The sequence below is a fragment of the Myodes glareolus genome, chromosome 4 (genome assembly GCF_982192425.1).
Source record: "Myodes glareolus chromosome 4, mMyoGla1.1, whole genome shotgun sequence".
In the NCBI taxonomy this organism is placed as follows: Eukaryota; Metazoa; Chordata; class Mammalia; order Rodentia; family Cricetidae; genus Myodes; species Myodes glareolus.
This window is the reverse complement of record NC_142029.1, coordinates 107025263-107043490: the sequence shown is the minus strand read 5'-3', so window position 1 is coordinate 107043490 and position 18228 is coordinate 107025263. Positions and strand designations below refer to the sequence as shown.

Sequence of the window (18228 nt, the reverse complement as noted above, 5' to 3'; positions counted from 1 at the left end):
TGTTATTAAGTCAGGCTATCCCTGAAACTGTGGAGAAAAGGCTCTGAAGAGAAAGGTACCCTCACTGTCATGTCAGGATATAGTTACTGCTGTGAAATTATACTGGACACCTATAGCTATAAAGAGAAATGAATCCTGACTGTTGAGAAGTCTGGCTATAACGGAAGCTGTGGAGGGAAGGTAGCCCAATACCTAGGGCTCTGAAGAAAAGGGTACCCTGACTGTTAGAAGTCGGGCCATACCTAGAGTTGAATAGGGAAAGTGTATTGAATACCTACAACTATGATGTGAAAAGGTATCCTTGTGGAAGCCCAAAACCATGAGCCTATTTCCACCTTATCTGAAAGTCAGAGTTTGAGGTTGGTCAGAATTGTTAACAGATGTGACTACACACCTTGACTTAAAGTCTGGTTGTTTTGTGTTTTGGTCTTTAAGAGAGCCCATACGGGTAAATCAACTCCCTCTTGAGCAAAGGTGAAAGAATCCAAACATAGTTCATACTTCTGCTACTTCTTTGAATTAAGAGGTTTGACTTAGGGAATGACTGCCTCTTGCATACTTGGTCTAGGAAGGGTTCACTGCCTGCATAACAGAATGTTTTTCTCAATAATTAAGGACTTGGTGGATGAAAGTATTGAAGGAAGTAACTGTTCTTGTTGTCTTTTGCATTATGCTAGAGCAGGCTTTCGTCTTCTTCCCTCCGTTGTGTTGGGGTATAAAAGTATATGAAAAATTGGGCTGGAAAGATGGCTCAGTGATTAAGAGCACTCACTGCCTGCTCATCTAACGGTCCTGAGTTCAATTCCCAACAACCACATGGTGGCTTAAAACCATCTGTAATGACATCAGCTGCCTTTTCTGGCCTGCAGGCATGCATGTAGGCAGAAAAACATATACACAATAAATAAATCTTTTTTAAAAAAATTTATGAAGAATTAAATACAGGCAGATTTACAGTATTCACAGGAACTACCTCCTGGTACTATCCTATGCTTCTGTTTTATTATTTTCACTTGTGTCTTCATTCTCTTTACTTATGTTCTAATCCCCATACCCCTACCCTGGTAAGTGGTATACTTGTCAAAGATGGTCCCTGACATATACTGACTATTGGGAAGTCCGGCTATACCCGAAGCTGTGTTCCAGTGGGAGATGTTCCCCTAAAGGATGTAGCAACACTGCTCTCCTACAAAATAGAACCATCACATCTGTGCCCTGTTTCACTCTGTTAAGAGAGCTTCAAAGCAGAGACATCCATTGCTGTTCTGCTCCACTTCCCTAAGGGAGTTTCCTAGCAGAGGTGTCTAATGCTTCTCTGTTCACCCGACTGAGGAGTTTCCTAACAGAGATGTCAATTTTTTTTTCTCAGCTTCAGCCCAATTTGTTACTTCTCTGCTTCACTGGAGTTGATGGGAAACTGTTGCAGAAATGTTGCAGTCTCTGATGAAGAATCACTACTTCGTCTCTGCTCCTTTAAGGGGGTTTGCCAGCAGAGGTGTCCAAAGCTTCTCTGTTCAAATACACTACAAAACTTTTGATCACCCCAGTCAAAGGTCTTCACCCAAATTTAAAGAAATTCATTTGGAAGGCAAGAATCCAGGAGAAGGACTGCCTCTGCCAGGACAGAAATAGGCAGATTTCAAATGAACATGTGCAGAACTTATATAGAAGTTCTTAGGGGCAGAGATTTCCCAGGGAGAGGATTCTCAGGGTGGGAATTGTTTAGATGTCAATCCTTCATCTTGAACAATACAGAGATTGGCTGAATTTCATGCTCAGGTGTTGGTAGATCTGAAGTTTAGGTATTAGCCAGTTTTATGCTCAGGTGGTCAAGGGTAGAGTGTTTTTTGGCACTTGTTTCAGGGCCAAAGTGTGTTCTTTCACTGGCCCCTGATAAACTTTAGAGTCTGGTTTGAGAGTCAGGTGTTTCGTTTATTGGCTCTGGATTCAGGAACAAAGTGTGTTTCTTTGTCTTGATCTTAAAATCAGGATGTATTTCTTTGGCTCCAATTTCAGAGTCAAAATTGTATATTTCAATGGCTCTGGTTTCAGGGTCAGTATGTGTTTCTTTAGCTGGCCCACTTACCCTACACATAGGGCTTCATAAATTCATTTTACCATGATTATAAGTACAAACAGTAGTAAAAGGACATCATAATGCTTGAAGATGTCAAATTCATTTCTACAGAAGAAATAGTCTTGTGTTATACACAGAAGATTCTTGTTCATTCCTGGCTGCCCAGACCCAAAATAATCACACACAAGCTATACTAATTGGCCTATTGGTTCAGGATGCTTGTTAACTAGCACTGACATCTTAAACCACCCCATTCCTATCATTTTGTATTTTATCACAAGACTTGTAATTTATCAGTAAGGTTCCAGGGCATCTGTCTCCTTCAGCAGATACAAGGAGTCTGACTCCACTTTCTTTTCTCCTCTATCTCTGCTTGAAATTCCTGCCTTGCTATATTCTGCCCTGCCATATGCCCAAAGCAGCTTCTTTATTAAACAATGGTAACAAAACACATTCACAACATACAGATGGGAAAACCAGATCATTGTGTAGCTTATTATAAGTGTTTTGGCTAAAGATATTACCAAATACTTTATAATAAGAAGTCCTCAGTATCTTTTTCAGGTAGTCAATGTCTATTGAAATATACAAAGATTTTAAGAGATCGTTGCACATAAAAAGTTTTACTCCAATATAAGGTACAAAACTTTATCACAATAAAACCACTTACAGGGTTTCTATGATGTATGATATTTCTCATGATTTAGATTATTCATACATGCAAATGCCTTACCACACTGATTACATTTATAGAGTTTATCTCCAGTGTATGATCTTTTATGCATTTGAAGAGTACTGTGAAGAACAAAGGCTTTACCACACTCATTACATTCATAGAGTTTATCTACAGCAATGTTAGTTCATGTCTTTAAAGATGACTATGATAAATAAAGCCTTTATCCACTAATTATATAAGTAATGTTTCTCTCCAGTAGGGGTTCTATTATTTTTCCAGAGATCACTATACATGCAAAGGCTTTACCACATTGATTATATCCATAGGGTTTCTCTCCAGTATGGGTTCTTTCATGTGTTTGGTGACTACTGTGACACACAAAGGCTTTACAACACTGATTACATTTGTAGGGGTTTCTCTCCAGCAAGGCGAATTTCATGACTTTGTAGATGAATGTGCTGTAAAAAGGATTCACCACACTGATTACATTCATAGGGTTTCTCTCCAGTACAGCTTCTTTCATGCATCTGGGGATAACTGTGACACAACAATTGCTTTACCACACTGAATACATTCATAGAGTTTCTCTCAAGTGTGGGTTCTTTCATGATTTTGAAGATGAACGTGCTGTGCAAAGCCTTTACCACACTAATTACATTCATAGGGTTTCTCTCCACTATGGGTTCTTTTATGTTTTTGGAAACTACTGGGATGTGCAAAGGCTTTACCACACTGATTACATTCATAGGGTTTCTCTCCACTATGGGTTCTTTTATGCTTTTGGAAACTACTGGAATATGAAAAGGCTTTACCACACTGATTACATTCATAGGGTTTCTTCCCACTATGGGTTCTTTTATGCTTTTGGAAACTATTGGAATATGAAAAGGCTTTACCACACTGATTACATTCATAGGGTTTCTCTCCAGTATGCATTCTTTTATGATTTTGGAGATAACTGTTCAACACAAAGGCTTTACTGCACTGATTACATTCATAGGGTTTCTCTCCAGTATGTGTTCTTTCATGACTTCGTAGACGAAAGTGGTGTGCGAAGGCTTTACCACACTGATTACATTCATAGGGTTTCTCTCCAGTATGGGTTCTTTCATGAATTTTAAGTTGACTGCTCTGTGTGAAGGTTTTACCACACTGATTACATTCATAGGGTTTCTCTCCAGTATGGGTTCTTCTATGTTTTTGGAAACTACTGGAATTAGTAAAGGCTTTACCACACTGATTACATTCATAGGGTTTCTCTCCAGTATGGATTCTTTCATGAATTTGAAGATCACTGTTCCATGCGAAGGCTTTACCACACTGATTGCATTCATAGGGTTTCTCTCCACTATGAATTCTTTTATGATTTTGGAGCTTACTTGGACATGAAAAGGCTTTACCACACTGATTACATTCATATAGCTTCTTTTCAGTATGTGTTCTTTTATGCATTTGAAGAGTACGCTGACATGCAAAGATTTTACAACATTGATTACATTCATAGGCTTTCTCTCCAATGCCTGATCTATTATGCATTCGAAGATGACCGTGATGTAAAAGGGCTTTACCACACTCATTTTCTTCATAGGGCTTCAATCCAGTATATGTTTTTTCATGCCTGTGAAGATGACACGCAAAGGCTTTAACACATTGAGTATATACAGAAGATTTCTGTCTAGTTTGACAATGATAACGGTACATGTGAAAGAATTACTACATTTAATACACTGTTGAATATTTTTATCTGTATAAATTAATTTTAAAATTTAGTACTATTTTAAAGAAGAATTATATGTTAAGGTTTTATCACCATGTTACAATCTTGTTTTTCCCCTTCATTCAGGCATGTTTTTCATCTTTGAGGATAACTGAAAACAGCCTTTATTACATGGTTCACATTTACAGAATCTTTTTTTTCTGTATAAGAATTTTCATGTATTTGAAGAGAACTGAAAAAACTCAGAGTTTTACCACTCTTATTGCATTCATAACGCTTCCTATACTGTGAGTGATACTAAATTTGTTAAGTGAACTAGGACAAACAGAAGTTTTCACACAGTCCTAGTACTCATGGTGCTTTTCTGAAATGTGAACTTGTTGATATATTAACAATGAGACTAGAAAACCAAGTAAATGTATACTTGTATATCAAATTCAACAAGTATACTCAACATGGGGACTGTTACATATCTTCTACTTGTTCTGAGAGAGGGGTACGTTATATTTTTTCACATCCCTATGCTCATGTGGCTTGTCTCCAGGGGAACTTATGATATACTTAGTAAAGAAAGAATAACAAATATAAGGCTTCCACATTGAGTTCACAGTTTGACTTTCTGTTCTAATAGACTTGTGATATCTGGATTAAGGCCTCTCTACAACAGCTGACCCTTGATTTGTGACTCTAACTGCCCCCTCACTAAACTTAACACAGTCACAAGTATATGGGTTAAACTACCTTTTCTATGGAATATTAGCGTAATAGAGAATTTCAGAGATATACCTATCACCTTTTCAAAATGTATATCTTTTATAATAAGAATATGAAATAAATGCATTGACAATTTTACAGAATAGCTCATTGTATTATGAATCAAATGAAAATATAGGTTAAGGCATTGTTTCCTTGACTTCTTTCTTAAAAGAATGACTTTCAAATGTAATTCACCCATCTGAAATTTAGGTATATAATTTTGTGATAGTTTAATAAGCAACAATGTACTTTATTATGTACATTGTTGTTTTGGTTTAAAAGATATAGGATACATTACAAATTCTTCAGGGATATATCTGTATCAGCTTATACATGGAAATTACCTTTTATGTCTTCTAGAACTTTGACAATGTTTTTCAATATTATGGTCTTCCCAATTATATCCTAAAACACAGTGCCAGAAAAATGTATGTTATCTATTAAAAATTGTAAAAAATTTAGTTACCATTTGAAGCAAGACTTAAAACCATGCCTGATTTATTTACACCATTTTTCTATCTCAATCATATTACAAAAGAGCATCATTAACCAATGAACAGTTGTCCCCTCATTTGAAACATAAAAGATAATTCAGTCTTACCTATAGCGGTGAGGTTTCTGTAGGTCTCCACCATCACATCTTTGTAGAGACTCTTCTGGGATGGATTCAACAAAGTCCATTCATCCCAAGTGAAGTCGACATGCACATCATCATAGGTCACTGCATTCTAAAAACCCATACATGTGTCCAATAGAAAGTATGATGTTGACAACACTGTAAATATATACTTCTTTGACATTATAGTCATAGAATTCTGGTGTTCCCCATACTTATTCCATGACATAGACATCATAATTCAATCACAAAGTCACTTTAGAAGCAAACTGAATACAAAGTTCACCATTGCCATTTATGAACCCGTTGAATGGGAAATCACTTTGCAAGAGAAATACCTACTAACCAACAATGAAAGATATGTAAACAGATCAATAGTACAGAGTACAGATAAGAAAAATTGTATGAATGATTAATTTCTAACTACAAAAAAGAAAAATAAGATGAAAAAGCTGGATGCATTGAGTCCTCTAATCCAAGGACTCAGAAGGCAGAGGCATGTATGTCTAGCTGCCTCTGAGTTGAATACCAGCCTAGTCCACACAATCACTTCTATGGCAGCCAGAAATACATATTAAATACTTCTTTCACATGATAAAAGTTAATCAAACATAAAAGTTAGAAATAACTCATAGGCTTTTGCTGAAGTTTCTACAAAAGTTATGCATTCACTTCAACTCTTTATTCATCTACCAGAAATCTGAAGTACCCCAATTTGAACTGAAACATAAATAAGATTTTACTAAAAGGCACTGTGTATTTTAAGAGTTACAAATTGACAAATGAAAATAATAGCAATTAATATGCTGATTACCAATAATGAACACAGAGCAGGAAAGATGGCTCAACAGTAAAGCGTCCTCATGGTGTTGTATAAAGGTGGGCTCAAGGACTTCTATTGAGGATCCTAACTATCCATTATTCCAAGGTCAAGGTTTCTAGTACAATCTTTTTTTGATCAGTGTAAGGACCAGGTACTCACTGGGGCATATCCGTGCATATAGGTTAAATACTCTTTTTAAAATAAAAATTCCAAACAAACAAAACAGGCAGAAAGAAGGTTATGCACCTGCAGTCCAATGACTCAAAAGACACAGGCAGTATTAATGTCATGAATACATGCCATCCTGGGAAATATAATGATACCCTCTGTAAAATTTAAAATTTAAGATATGGATGAAGTTCACTACAACAGTATAGGCTTGATAAAAACAAAACCATCATACAACAATATAAAAACACAAAAATCCAGGAATGCTGGTCCACCTTTAATCCCAGAACTTGGGAGTCAGAGTCAGAGGTTCTCTGAGTTTGAAGCCAACCTGGTATATAGCACTACTTTCAGAACAGCTAGGTCTACACCGACAAACTTTGTCTTCAAAAATAAATAAACAAAAATATAAACAGTAGGCTACCAAACCACCTTAGCACCAAATAGCAGCTAATTCTACTGAATCTTGTGTGATTCAGTGATAGAGTTTATGGTGGTGGGGAAGTTATGACAGCAAAAGAAGAAAGCTGACTGATTAGTTTCAACCACAACACAGTACGTACAAGAATTGGAAATGGATTGAGACTACAGAAATTCATATTGTGGGATTCCCTTCTAGATGCTGTGATTATCATTGTTTAGTACAGAAACAGCTTTGGGACTATAACAGAGCTTTAGGACAACTCTAAGGTAGGTAGGGAAGACTAAACTGAATGCTGGGAGGATGAAGGTGGAGTCAGAGAGAAGTCATGGAGCCCTACCAGAGACAGATGCTGAGAACTTTACCTCCTAAGCCACAGCCACATGGCAATACACAAATTAACAGAAATTGATTAAATTAATATGTAAGTGTTAACCAATAAGAAGCTAGAACTAATGGGCTAAGCAGTGATTTATTAATACAATTTCTGTGTGGTTATTTTCAGACTGAGAAGCTGGGAACTACCGAGTGGCTTCCCATAACAAACTGGTGCCCATGTAGCCAAATAAAATCCACTTAAAATCTTAGAGAGCTTGGAAAGGAATTATAGACAGTAAAAAATGAAGTTTAGCCACATTTATTTCCCCAAATGGGCTTTACTTACTGGTGACGTGCTGCAGCACTTTTAAGAGAGGCTTTCCTGATTTACAGGTAGCTTTAAAAAGTTTCACAATTTTGAAATGCTGGCTTTCTGGGCTGTGCTGTCAGCGCCAACTCTGACTCCTTCTGGAGGGTCTGCGAGAAGATTACTAATGGCAACTTAGACCGGGTGTATGCCTGAAAATGGGGTAATGTACATGGCTCTCAGAGGCAGTAAATTTGCCTCTGTCATGTTGGACAGGCATAGCTAAGTTCATAAGAAGTGCTTAGCATTTTAACAAGCGCTCCAGAACACGACAGAATAACAAATACACATTAGTACAGATTTGCCGCACCAGCACAGCAACTGTCGTTCTTCTGAGCGAGGAACGTCAGGATTAACATGCAACACAACTTCAGGTTCTGCAGACAAGCCACTATTCCACTTTCTCACACAGTATATATAGCCCTCAGCAGGGGAGGCCAAGACAGCAAAAGCAGGAAGCTCATCGCCGTAACTCAATGGCTTAGGGGTAAACATCCTTAGAAACATTGCTGAAGACAACAGGTTGTTCCTGTTTTTGTTTCAGCTTTCAACCAAGTGCAATAGTGCAAAACAGATCAAGTGGGGGTGTGAAGGCCTGTCCTCTAGGGACCCAACACAGATTCATACATAAAAGACCTCTAAATGAGACACAGTATGTCTAAAAAATGTACATAGGCCTGAGAGAAAGAAGAAAAGTAATACAGAGAGTTATTAAAGAAGTAAATGGTTTATAAAAAAATCTAATGAAGACTTTAAAAAGACAGAGTACAGACCATCATAAACTAGTAAAGATAATAAAATAAAAAGTAAAAAGTAATAGAATAAAAATAAGCCACATAAAGATGGACTATATACAGAGGGTCTGGATTATGTATATTATTGGGCTTTACTATGAATTTTTGACTGTAAAGGAGCTAAGTAACAAACATATATGCTTCAAAGGTATCATGTCTTCAAAATTTGGGTCTAAGGATTTTTTGCTTTAGAAAAGAGGTTCTTCTGTTTCCACAGAGCATGAGAACTGGTGGAACCCTTCCAGACTAATGTGGCTTGATGAATCAAGACCACTCAAAGGGTCACTGTGAATGTCCCCAAAAATTACTTCACAAAATAAGAAGCAGGAATCAGTTTGGAGAGAACTATACCCATATTCCCAAATACAATTCATAAATGTTTTTTTACATTTAAAGGGGGTGATGCTATAGTCATTTGCATTGGGATGGATCTTGGTTTATTGATACAAATTTAAGGTCAATTCAATTATATGTATTTCTGCTCTTGATTAAGGTATTGTATTTGTGCAGCTCATTTAAACATGTAATGTATAATTAAAATATAGGTAGAGAGTCATCTATGATAGTAATACTCAACTTTGTACTAATGTTAGTTAGGTTTTCATGATGTACAGACATGTATTTCAAATAGGGACTCTTCAAATCTTTCAGAGACTTTAAGAATGTGGCATTTAAAATGTATTAAGATAGAATTCAACAACAATGCTATCCTCAGGAAACCAACAAACTCATGGAAACTGAACAGTCAACTACTGAATCACCCCTGGGTCAAGGAAGAAATAAAGGAAGAAATTAAAGTCTTACTTGAATTTAATGAAAAGAAAGACACAACATACTCAAACCTATGGGGCACAATGAAAGCAGTGCTAAGAGGAAAGTTCATAGCACTAAGTGCCCAATTAAAAAAAAATGGAAAAGAACACATTGGAGACTTAACAGCACACCTGAAAGCTCTAGAAAAAAAAAGAAGCAGATTCACCAAGGAGGAGTAGAAGACTGGAAACAATCAAACTGTGGGCTGAAATCAACAAAATAGAAACACGTAAAACAATCCAAAGATTCAATGAAACCAAAAGCTTGTTCTTAAGCACAACCTGGCAGGAGGCAGTTCCTGTGTTTCAATAGCCTGCCCTAGGACAAGTAGGCCCAGTGTCAGCTCAGTGACATTCCTGGCCAGCAAGGAGCACTGATCCTCTAGCAGACATCCATCGGAGGGGTGAGTTTGCTCCAGGCCAGCGGTAGAAGCCCAGCAAGGAGGAGTTTAGACTTTCCCTGACCCCCTTGACTCCCTGATCACCCTGCAGTGGTGGCTCCACCCTGCTGAGCTCTCCCACCTCCCATCCCAGGGTTCATCCAGTTACACCTTCCTCTATTCCTCCCTTCCCCCAGGGGCCATAAAATGTGCCCAGCTCAGCTGCCTTGAACACTGGGCCTGGGCTGTAAGTGCAACTCAGCAGGAGGCAGTTCCTATGTTTCAATAGACTGCCTGAGGAAAGGTAGGCCTTCTGTCAGCGAAGTCCCTGCCCAACAAGGGAACCTGACCCGTTATCATAAGATCCAATAGAGAGCATCTGAACGAAGAGATGGGCAGATGCCAAGGGAAGAACTCCTCCAACAATCTGAAAAACAACATGAAAACACCAGATCCCAGCGACACTACAATAGAAGGACTTGAACAACTTAATCCAGAAGAAGTGGGAAAAAAGTGCCATTATGAAAGCAATAAAGTCCCTTAAACAAAATATGAATAACTCCTTTAAAGACCTGGATTAGAAGTATAACAAAAAGTTTGAAGAAATGAGTAAAGAGATGAATGAGAAGTAAAACAAAAAGTTCGAAGAAATGAGTAAATCCGTGAATTATACCCTGGGAAACCAAGAAAAAGTAATCAAACAGGTAATGGAAACAGTTCATGAATTGAAAACTGAAATGCAGGCAATGAAGAAAACACAAACCGAAGGCCGGCTGGATATGGAAAATCTAGGTAAACAAACAGAGACTACAGAATCAAGCATAACCAATAGAATACAAGAGATAAAAGAACGAATCTCAGAGTCTGAAGACACCATTCAGAAAATAAACACTCTGATCAAAGAAAATGGCAAATAAAACAAACCCTCATCACAAAACATTCAAGAAATCTGAGACACAATGAAAAAAGCAAATCTAAGAATAATAGGGATTGAAGAAGGAGAAGAATTGCAGATCAAAGGCCCAGAAAATATATTCAACAAAATTATAGAAGAAAAGTTTCCCAAACTAAAGAACGATATTCCTATGAAGGTTCAAGAAGCATACAGAACAACGAATAGACTTCATCAAAAAAGAAAATCCCCTTGCCATATAATAATCAAAACACAAAACATATAGATTAAAGAAAGAATATTAAGAGCTGAAAAAGAAAAAGGTCAAGTAACTTATAAAGGTAAACCTATCAGACTTACACCGGACTTCTCTATGGACACCACGAAAGCCAGAAGGTCCTGGATAGAGGTACTGCAGAAACTAAGAGACCATGGATGAAAACCCAGACTACTGTACCCAGTCAAGCTATTATTCACTATCAATGGAGAAAACAAAATATTCCAGGATAAAAACATATTTAAACAATTCGTAGCCAGAAATCCAGCCTTACAGAAAGTAATAGAAGGAAAATCACAACCCAAGGAATCCAACATTGCCAACACCGCGTACAATAATAACTCAGACTTATAGCGACCCTTCACAACCACAACTCAAAGAAGGGAAACATACAAACTCTATTACACACAAAAAATAAAAATAAAAAAAAATAATAATCAGAGTCAAAAACCACTGGTCATTAATATCACTTAATATTAATGGACTTAACTCACCTATAAAAAGGCACAGACTAAAAGATTGGATATGAAAACAGGACCCAACATTCTGCTGTTTACAAGAAACATACCACAACCAAAAAGAGAGACATCTACTCAGAGTAAAGGGTTGGGGAAAGGTTTTTCCAGCAAACGGACCTAATAAACAAGTGAGTGTGGCCATTCTAATTTCCAACAAAATTGACTTCAACCTAAAATTAATCAGAAGAGATGGAGATGGACATTTTATACTCATAACAGGAACAATTCATCAGGAGGAAGTCTCAATCCTGAATGTCCATGCCCCTAATATAAAAGCACCCACTTATGTAAAAGAAAATTTTAGAACTGAAGACAGTCATCAAACCACACACACTAATAGTAGGAGACTTCAACACACTTCTCTTACCAATGGACAGGTCAATCAGACAGAAATCCAACAGAGAAATAAGAGAATTAATAGAGGTAAAGAATCGAATGGACTTAACAGATATCTATAGAACAATCCACCCAAATAGGAAAGAATATACCTTCTTCTCTGCAGCTCACGGAACCATCTCGAAAATTGACCACATACTCGGTAACAAAGCAAACTTCTACAGAAACAAAAAAATATTAGTAACAACCTGTGTCTTGTCGGATCACCATGGAATAAAGTTAGAATTCAACAACAATTCTAACCACAGAAAGCCTACAAACTCATGGAAGCTGAGCAGTCAACTACTGAATCATCCCTGGGTCAAGGAAGAAATAAAGAAAGAAATTAAAGTCTTCCTTGAATTTAACGAAAATAAAGACACAACATACTCAAACCTATGGGACACTATGAAAACAGTGCTAAGAGGAAAGTTCATAGCACTAAGTGCCCACCTAAAGAAAACAGAGAAAGCACACATTGGAGACTTAAGCGCACACCTGAAAGCTCCAGAAAAAAAAGAAGCAGATTCACCCAGGAGGAGTAGAAGACTGGAAATAATCAAACTGAGGGCTGAAATCAACAAAATAGAAACACTGAAAACAATCCAAAGAATCAACGAAATAAAAAGGTAGTACTTGGAGAAAATCAACAAGATTGACAAACCCCTAGCCAAACTAATCAAACGGCATAGAGAGAAAACCCAAATTAATAAGATCAGAAATGAAAAAGGGGACATAACAACAAACACAGAGGAAATTCAGAGAATTATTAGATCTTACTAGGAAAGCTTATATGCCACAAAGTTGGAAAATGTACAAGAAATGGACTGGTTATTAGATAAGTACCAATTACCAAAGTTAAATCAAGACCAGGTGAACAATCTAAATAGACCTGTTAGTCGTGAAGAATTAGAAGCTGTTAATCAAAAACCTCCTGAACAACAAAAGCCCAGGAACAGATGGTTTAAATGGAGAACTCTACCAGAACATCCAAGAACTGCTGATACCTATAGTCCTTAATGTATTTCACAATATAGAAACAGAAGAGTCATTGCCAAATTCTTTTTAGGAAGATACAGTTACCCTGATACCAAAACCACATAAAGACACAACCAAGAAAGAGAATTACAGTTCAATTTCACTTGAACATCGACACAAAAATTCTCAACAAAATCCTGGCAAACCAAATCTAAGAACACATTAGAAAAATTATCCATTATGAGCAAGTAGGATTCATCCCAGAGATGCAGGGCTGGTTCAATATATGCAAATCTATCAATGTAATCCATCATATAAATAAACTGAAAGAAAAAAACCATATGATCATTTCATTAGATGCTGAAAAAGCATTTGACAAAATTCAACACCCCGTTATGATAAAGGTGGTGAAGAGATTGGGGATACAAGGATCATACCTAAATATAATAAAAGCTATTTACAGCAAGCTGACAACTAATATCAAATTGAATGGAGAGAAACTCAAAGCCATTCCAATAAAATCAGGAACACGACAAGGCTCTCCACTCTCATCATACCTCTTCAATTTAGTTCTTGAACTTCTAAAAATAGCAATAAGAAAACATAAGGTGATCAAGGGGACTCGAATTGGAAAAGAAGTTAAACTCTCATTATTTGCAGATGATATGATAGTGTACATAAGTGACCCCAAAAACTCTACTAAAGAACTCCTACAGCTGATAAACACCTTTAGTAATGTGGCAGGGTACAAGATCAACTCCAAAAAAATCTGTTGCCCTCTTATACACAAAGGATAAAGAAGCAGGGAGGGAAATCAGAAAATCATCACCTTTCATGATAGCCAGAAATAGCATAAAATATCTTGGGATAACTCTAAGCAAGGAAGTGAAAGATCTATTTGACAAGAACTTTAAGTCTATGAAGAGAGAAATTGAAGAGGATACCAGAAAATGGAAAGGTCTCCCCTGTTCTTTGATTGGGATGATCAACATAGTTAGAATGGCAATTCTACCAAAAGCAATCTATAGATTCAATGCAATCCCCATCAAAATCCCATCAAAATTCTTCACAGACCTTGAGAGAACAATAATCAACTTTATACAGATAAACAAAAACCCAGGATAGCCAAAACAATCTTATATAATAAAGGAACTTCTGGAGGTATAACCATCCCTGACTTCAAACTCTATTACAGAGCTACAGTATTGAAAACAGCTTGGTATTGGCATAAGAACAGCGAAGTTGAGTCTCCAATGTGTGCTTTCTCTGTTTTCTTTAGGTGGGCACTTAGTGCTATGAACTTTCCTCTTAGCACTGCTTTCATTGTGTCCCATAGGTTTGAATACGTTGTGTCTTTGTTTTCATTATATTCAAGGAAGACTTTAATTTCTTTCTTTATTTCTTCCTTGACCCAGGGGTGATTTAGTAGTTGACTGTTCAACTTCCATGAGTTTGTTGGCTTCATGGGGGTACCATTGTTGTTGAATTCTAATTTTAATCCATGGTGATCTGACAAGACGCAGGTGGTCACTAATATTTTTTTGTATCTGTGGAAGTTTGCTTTGTTACCAAGTATGTGGTCAATTTTCGAGAAGGTTCCATGAGCTGCAGAGAAGAAGGTATACTCTTTCCTATTTGGGTGGAGTGTTCTATAGATGTCTGTTAAGTCCATTTGATTCAGTACCTCCAGTAAATCTCTTATTTCTCTGTTAGGTTTCTGTCTGATTGACCTGTCCATTGGTGAGAGAGGAGTGTTGAAGTCTCCTACTATTAGTGTGTGTGGTTTGATGACTGCCTTGAGTTCTAGAAGAGTTTCTTTTACATATGTGGGTGCCTTTATATTAGGGGCATAGATATTCAAGATTGAGACTTCTTCCTGATGAATTGTTCCTGTTATGAGTATGAAATGTCCATCTCCATCTCTTCTGATTGATTTTAGTTTGAAGTCGATTTTGTTAGATATTAGAATGGCCACACCCGCTTGTTTCTTAGGTCCATTTGCTTGGAAAACCTTTTCCCAACCCTTTACTCTGAGTAGGTGTCTGTCTTTGTGGTTGAGGTGTGTTTCTTGTAGACAGCAGAATGTTGGATCCTGTTTTCGTATCCAATCTCTAAGTCTGTGCCTTTTTATAGGTGATTTGAGTTCATTGATATTAAGTGATATTAATAGGGGTGCCTGAACCGGCCTTGGCCCGTGACCATACTGATGAATATTTTGCTTATCACCATAGATCCCTCATCTGGCGTTGGATGACGATACAGATGGAGGCCCGCGTTGGAGCACCGAACTGAGCCCCCCAAGATCCAAACGAGGAGCAAAAGGAGGAAGAAAATGACGAAGGACTGCGAGGGATACTATCACCCACTGATACAAGGGGTCGGATCTAATGAGAGTTTACCAAGGCCAGATGGACCGTGACTGAACGAGCATGTGATCCAACCAGATTCTCTGAATGTGGCCGGATTTTCTGAATGTGGCTGGCCTGCAGTCTTTCCGAGAAGCCATTGACAATGACACTGGGACTGGTTTCCTCTGCATATACTGGATTTTTGGGATCCAGTCTGTTTGGATGCTCACCTTCCTGGACCTGGAGTGAGGGGGGAGGAACTTGGACTTCCCACAGGGCAGGAGACCCTGACTTCCCTAGGGGACAAAGAGGGAGGAGGAGAGGGAGGGGGGAGTGGGAGGGCGCTGGGAGGAGGGGCGTAAATGGAAACTTTTTATAATTTAATAAAATTACAAAAAAAAAAAAGAACAGCGAAGTTGACCTATGGAATCGAATAGAGGACCCAGATAATAACCCACAAACTTTTGAACACCTGATTTTCGACATGGAAGCTAAAGGTATGCAATGGAAGAAGGAAAGCTATTTAACAAATGGTGCTGGCATAATTGGATGTCAACCTGTAGAAAAATGTAAGTAGATCCATATCTATCACCATGCACAAAAATCAAGTCCAAATGCTGAAAGACCTCAATATTAATCTGACCAGATTGAACCTAATATAAGAGAAAGTGGGAAGAATTCTACAAGACATGGGCACAGGAGACCACTTCCTAGGTAGAACCCCAGTAGCACAGACAATAAGAGAAACAATGAATAAATGGGACCTCCTGAAACTGAGAAGCTTCTGTAAAGCAAAGGACACTGTCACTAAGACAAAAAGGCTACCTTCTGACTGGGAGGAGATCTTCACCAACCCCTCATCAGACAAAGGTCTGATTTCCAAAATATACAAAGAATTCAAGAAACTAAACACTAAAACTCTAATTAACCCAATTAAAAAATGGGGGTACTGAACTGAACAGAGAATTCTCAACAGAAGAACTTTGAATGGCCAAAAGATACTTAAGATCATGCTCATCCTCCTTAGTGATCAGGGAAATGCAAATCAGAACAACTTTGAGATACCATCTTTCACCTGTCAGACTAGCAAAATTCAAAAACACCAATGATAGCCTATGCTGGAGAGGATGTGGAGTAAGGGGAACACTCATCCGTTGTTGGTGGGAATGCAAACTTGTGCAGCCACTGTGGAAATCAGTGTCGCAGTTTCTCAGGAAACTGGGAGTCAATCTACCTCAGGACCCAGCAATACCACTCTTGGGAATATTCCCAAGAGATGACCTATCATACTACAAAAAAATTTGTTCAACTATGTTCATAGTAGCACTATTTGTAATAGCCAGAACCTGGAAACAACCTGGTGACCCTGAATAGAAGAATGGTTAAAGAAGGTGTGGAACATATACACAGTAGAGTTTTACTCAGTGGTAAAAAACAATGACATCTTGAATTTTGCATGCAAATGGATGGAAATAGAAAACGCTTTACTGAGTGAGGTAACCCAGACCCAAAAAGAGGAATATGGTATGTACTCACTCATTAGTGCATTCTAGCCATAATTCAAGGTCTTTGAGCCTATAATTCTTGATCCTAGAGAAGGTAAATAAGAAGGTGAACCTGAAGAAAATCATATAGTTACCCTCCTGGATATTGGAAGTAGACAAGATTGCCATGCAAAGTTGGGTTCACGGGGGGGGGGGGGGTGAGGGGGAGGATGGAAGTAAGGGGAGATGGTTAGAGAGAAGGGAGAAGGGGAGGATTCGGGATAGTTTGGGGAAATGGGGTGAGTGGGATGGAGGAAGAATGAATATGGGAGCAGGGAAGTAAATATCTCAACTAGGGGAGCTATTTTAGGGTTTAAAAGAGACTTGATTCTAGAGGGGGTCCCAGGTCCAAGGAGAGATCCACAGATTGTTCCTGGGCTGCAGAGGAGAGGGTGCATGAACTGGCCCTGTCCCATAGCCATACTGATGAATATTTTGCATATCACCATAGAACCATCATCTGGTGATGGATGGAGATAGAGACAGAGTCCCACATTGGAGCACTGGACTTAGCTCCCTAGGTCCAAATCAGGAACAGAATGAGGGAGAACGAGAGCAAGGAAGTCAGGATCACGAAGGGTGCGTCTACCCACTGAGAAGGTGGGACTGATCTAATGCAAGCCCACCAAGGCCAGCTGGACTGTGAGTGATGGAGCATGTGACCAAAATGGACACTCTGAGCATGGCTGGCAATGAAGGCTGACTGAGAAGCCAAGGACAATGGCATTGGGATTTAATGATACTGCATGGACTAACTTTGTGGGAGTCTGGTTTGTTTGGATGCTCACCATTAAAGACCTGTATGAATGGGGGAGGACCTTGGACTTCCCATGGGGCAGGGAACCATGACTGCTCTTAAGACTAGGGAAGGAGGGGAACTGGGGAGGGGGAACTGGGGAGCGAAAGGTGGGAAGGATAAGGAAAAGAGAGTTGGTGAAGAGGTTGAAATCTTTAAAAAATAAAAATAAAATAAATAAATAATAAAGAAATAAATAAACAAAAAAAACAAAAAATAAAATGTTTTAAGACATTAAGACTTTTCATGACAATGAAACACATCTGCTCCTGGTGGCACCAGTCTACTTTGAGAGGATGATGGACATCAAACTGGCTCCTTATGGAGTTTGTTAGACATTTGGGCAAGAAACTACTCTTGCCTGGAAGGCTTAATGAACAGGACATGCAGGACCCACAGAGAAATGACTTATGAGCTTGTTTAAAGGTGACATGATTCTTCAGGGTTCCTGATTCATGAAAGAGTCTGCCAGACATTCTACAGGACACAGAAGACAGCAACTGATGGACTTTTCCATTGCAAGGCAGAACAGGTCTTCAAATTTCCTGCTTCATGGAAAAGACTGCAGGATATTA

General features: G+C 38.3%; 1 protein-coding gene across 1 annotated transcript in view; it reads right to left on the bottom strand.

Annotated features, from left to right (window-relative positions):
• Nucleotides 1–3151: 3151 nt before the first annotated feature.
• LOC125400576 (uncharacterized) overlaps nt 3152–18228 on the bottom strand; it is a 31496-nt gene continuing 16419 nt past the window's right edge. The window contains 4 exon segments of the mRNA XM_087905953.1: nt 3152–3263; nt 3349–4371; nt 5571–5631; nt 5828–5954. Coding sequence (XP_087762079.1) covers nt 3152–3263; nt 3349–4371; nt 5571–5631; nt 5828–5954 — 1323 coding nt within the window.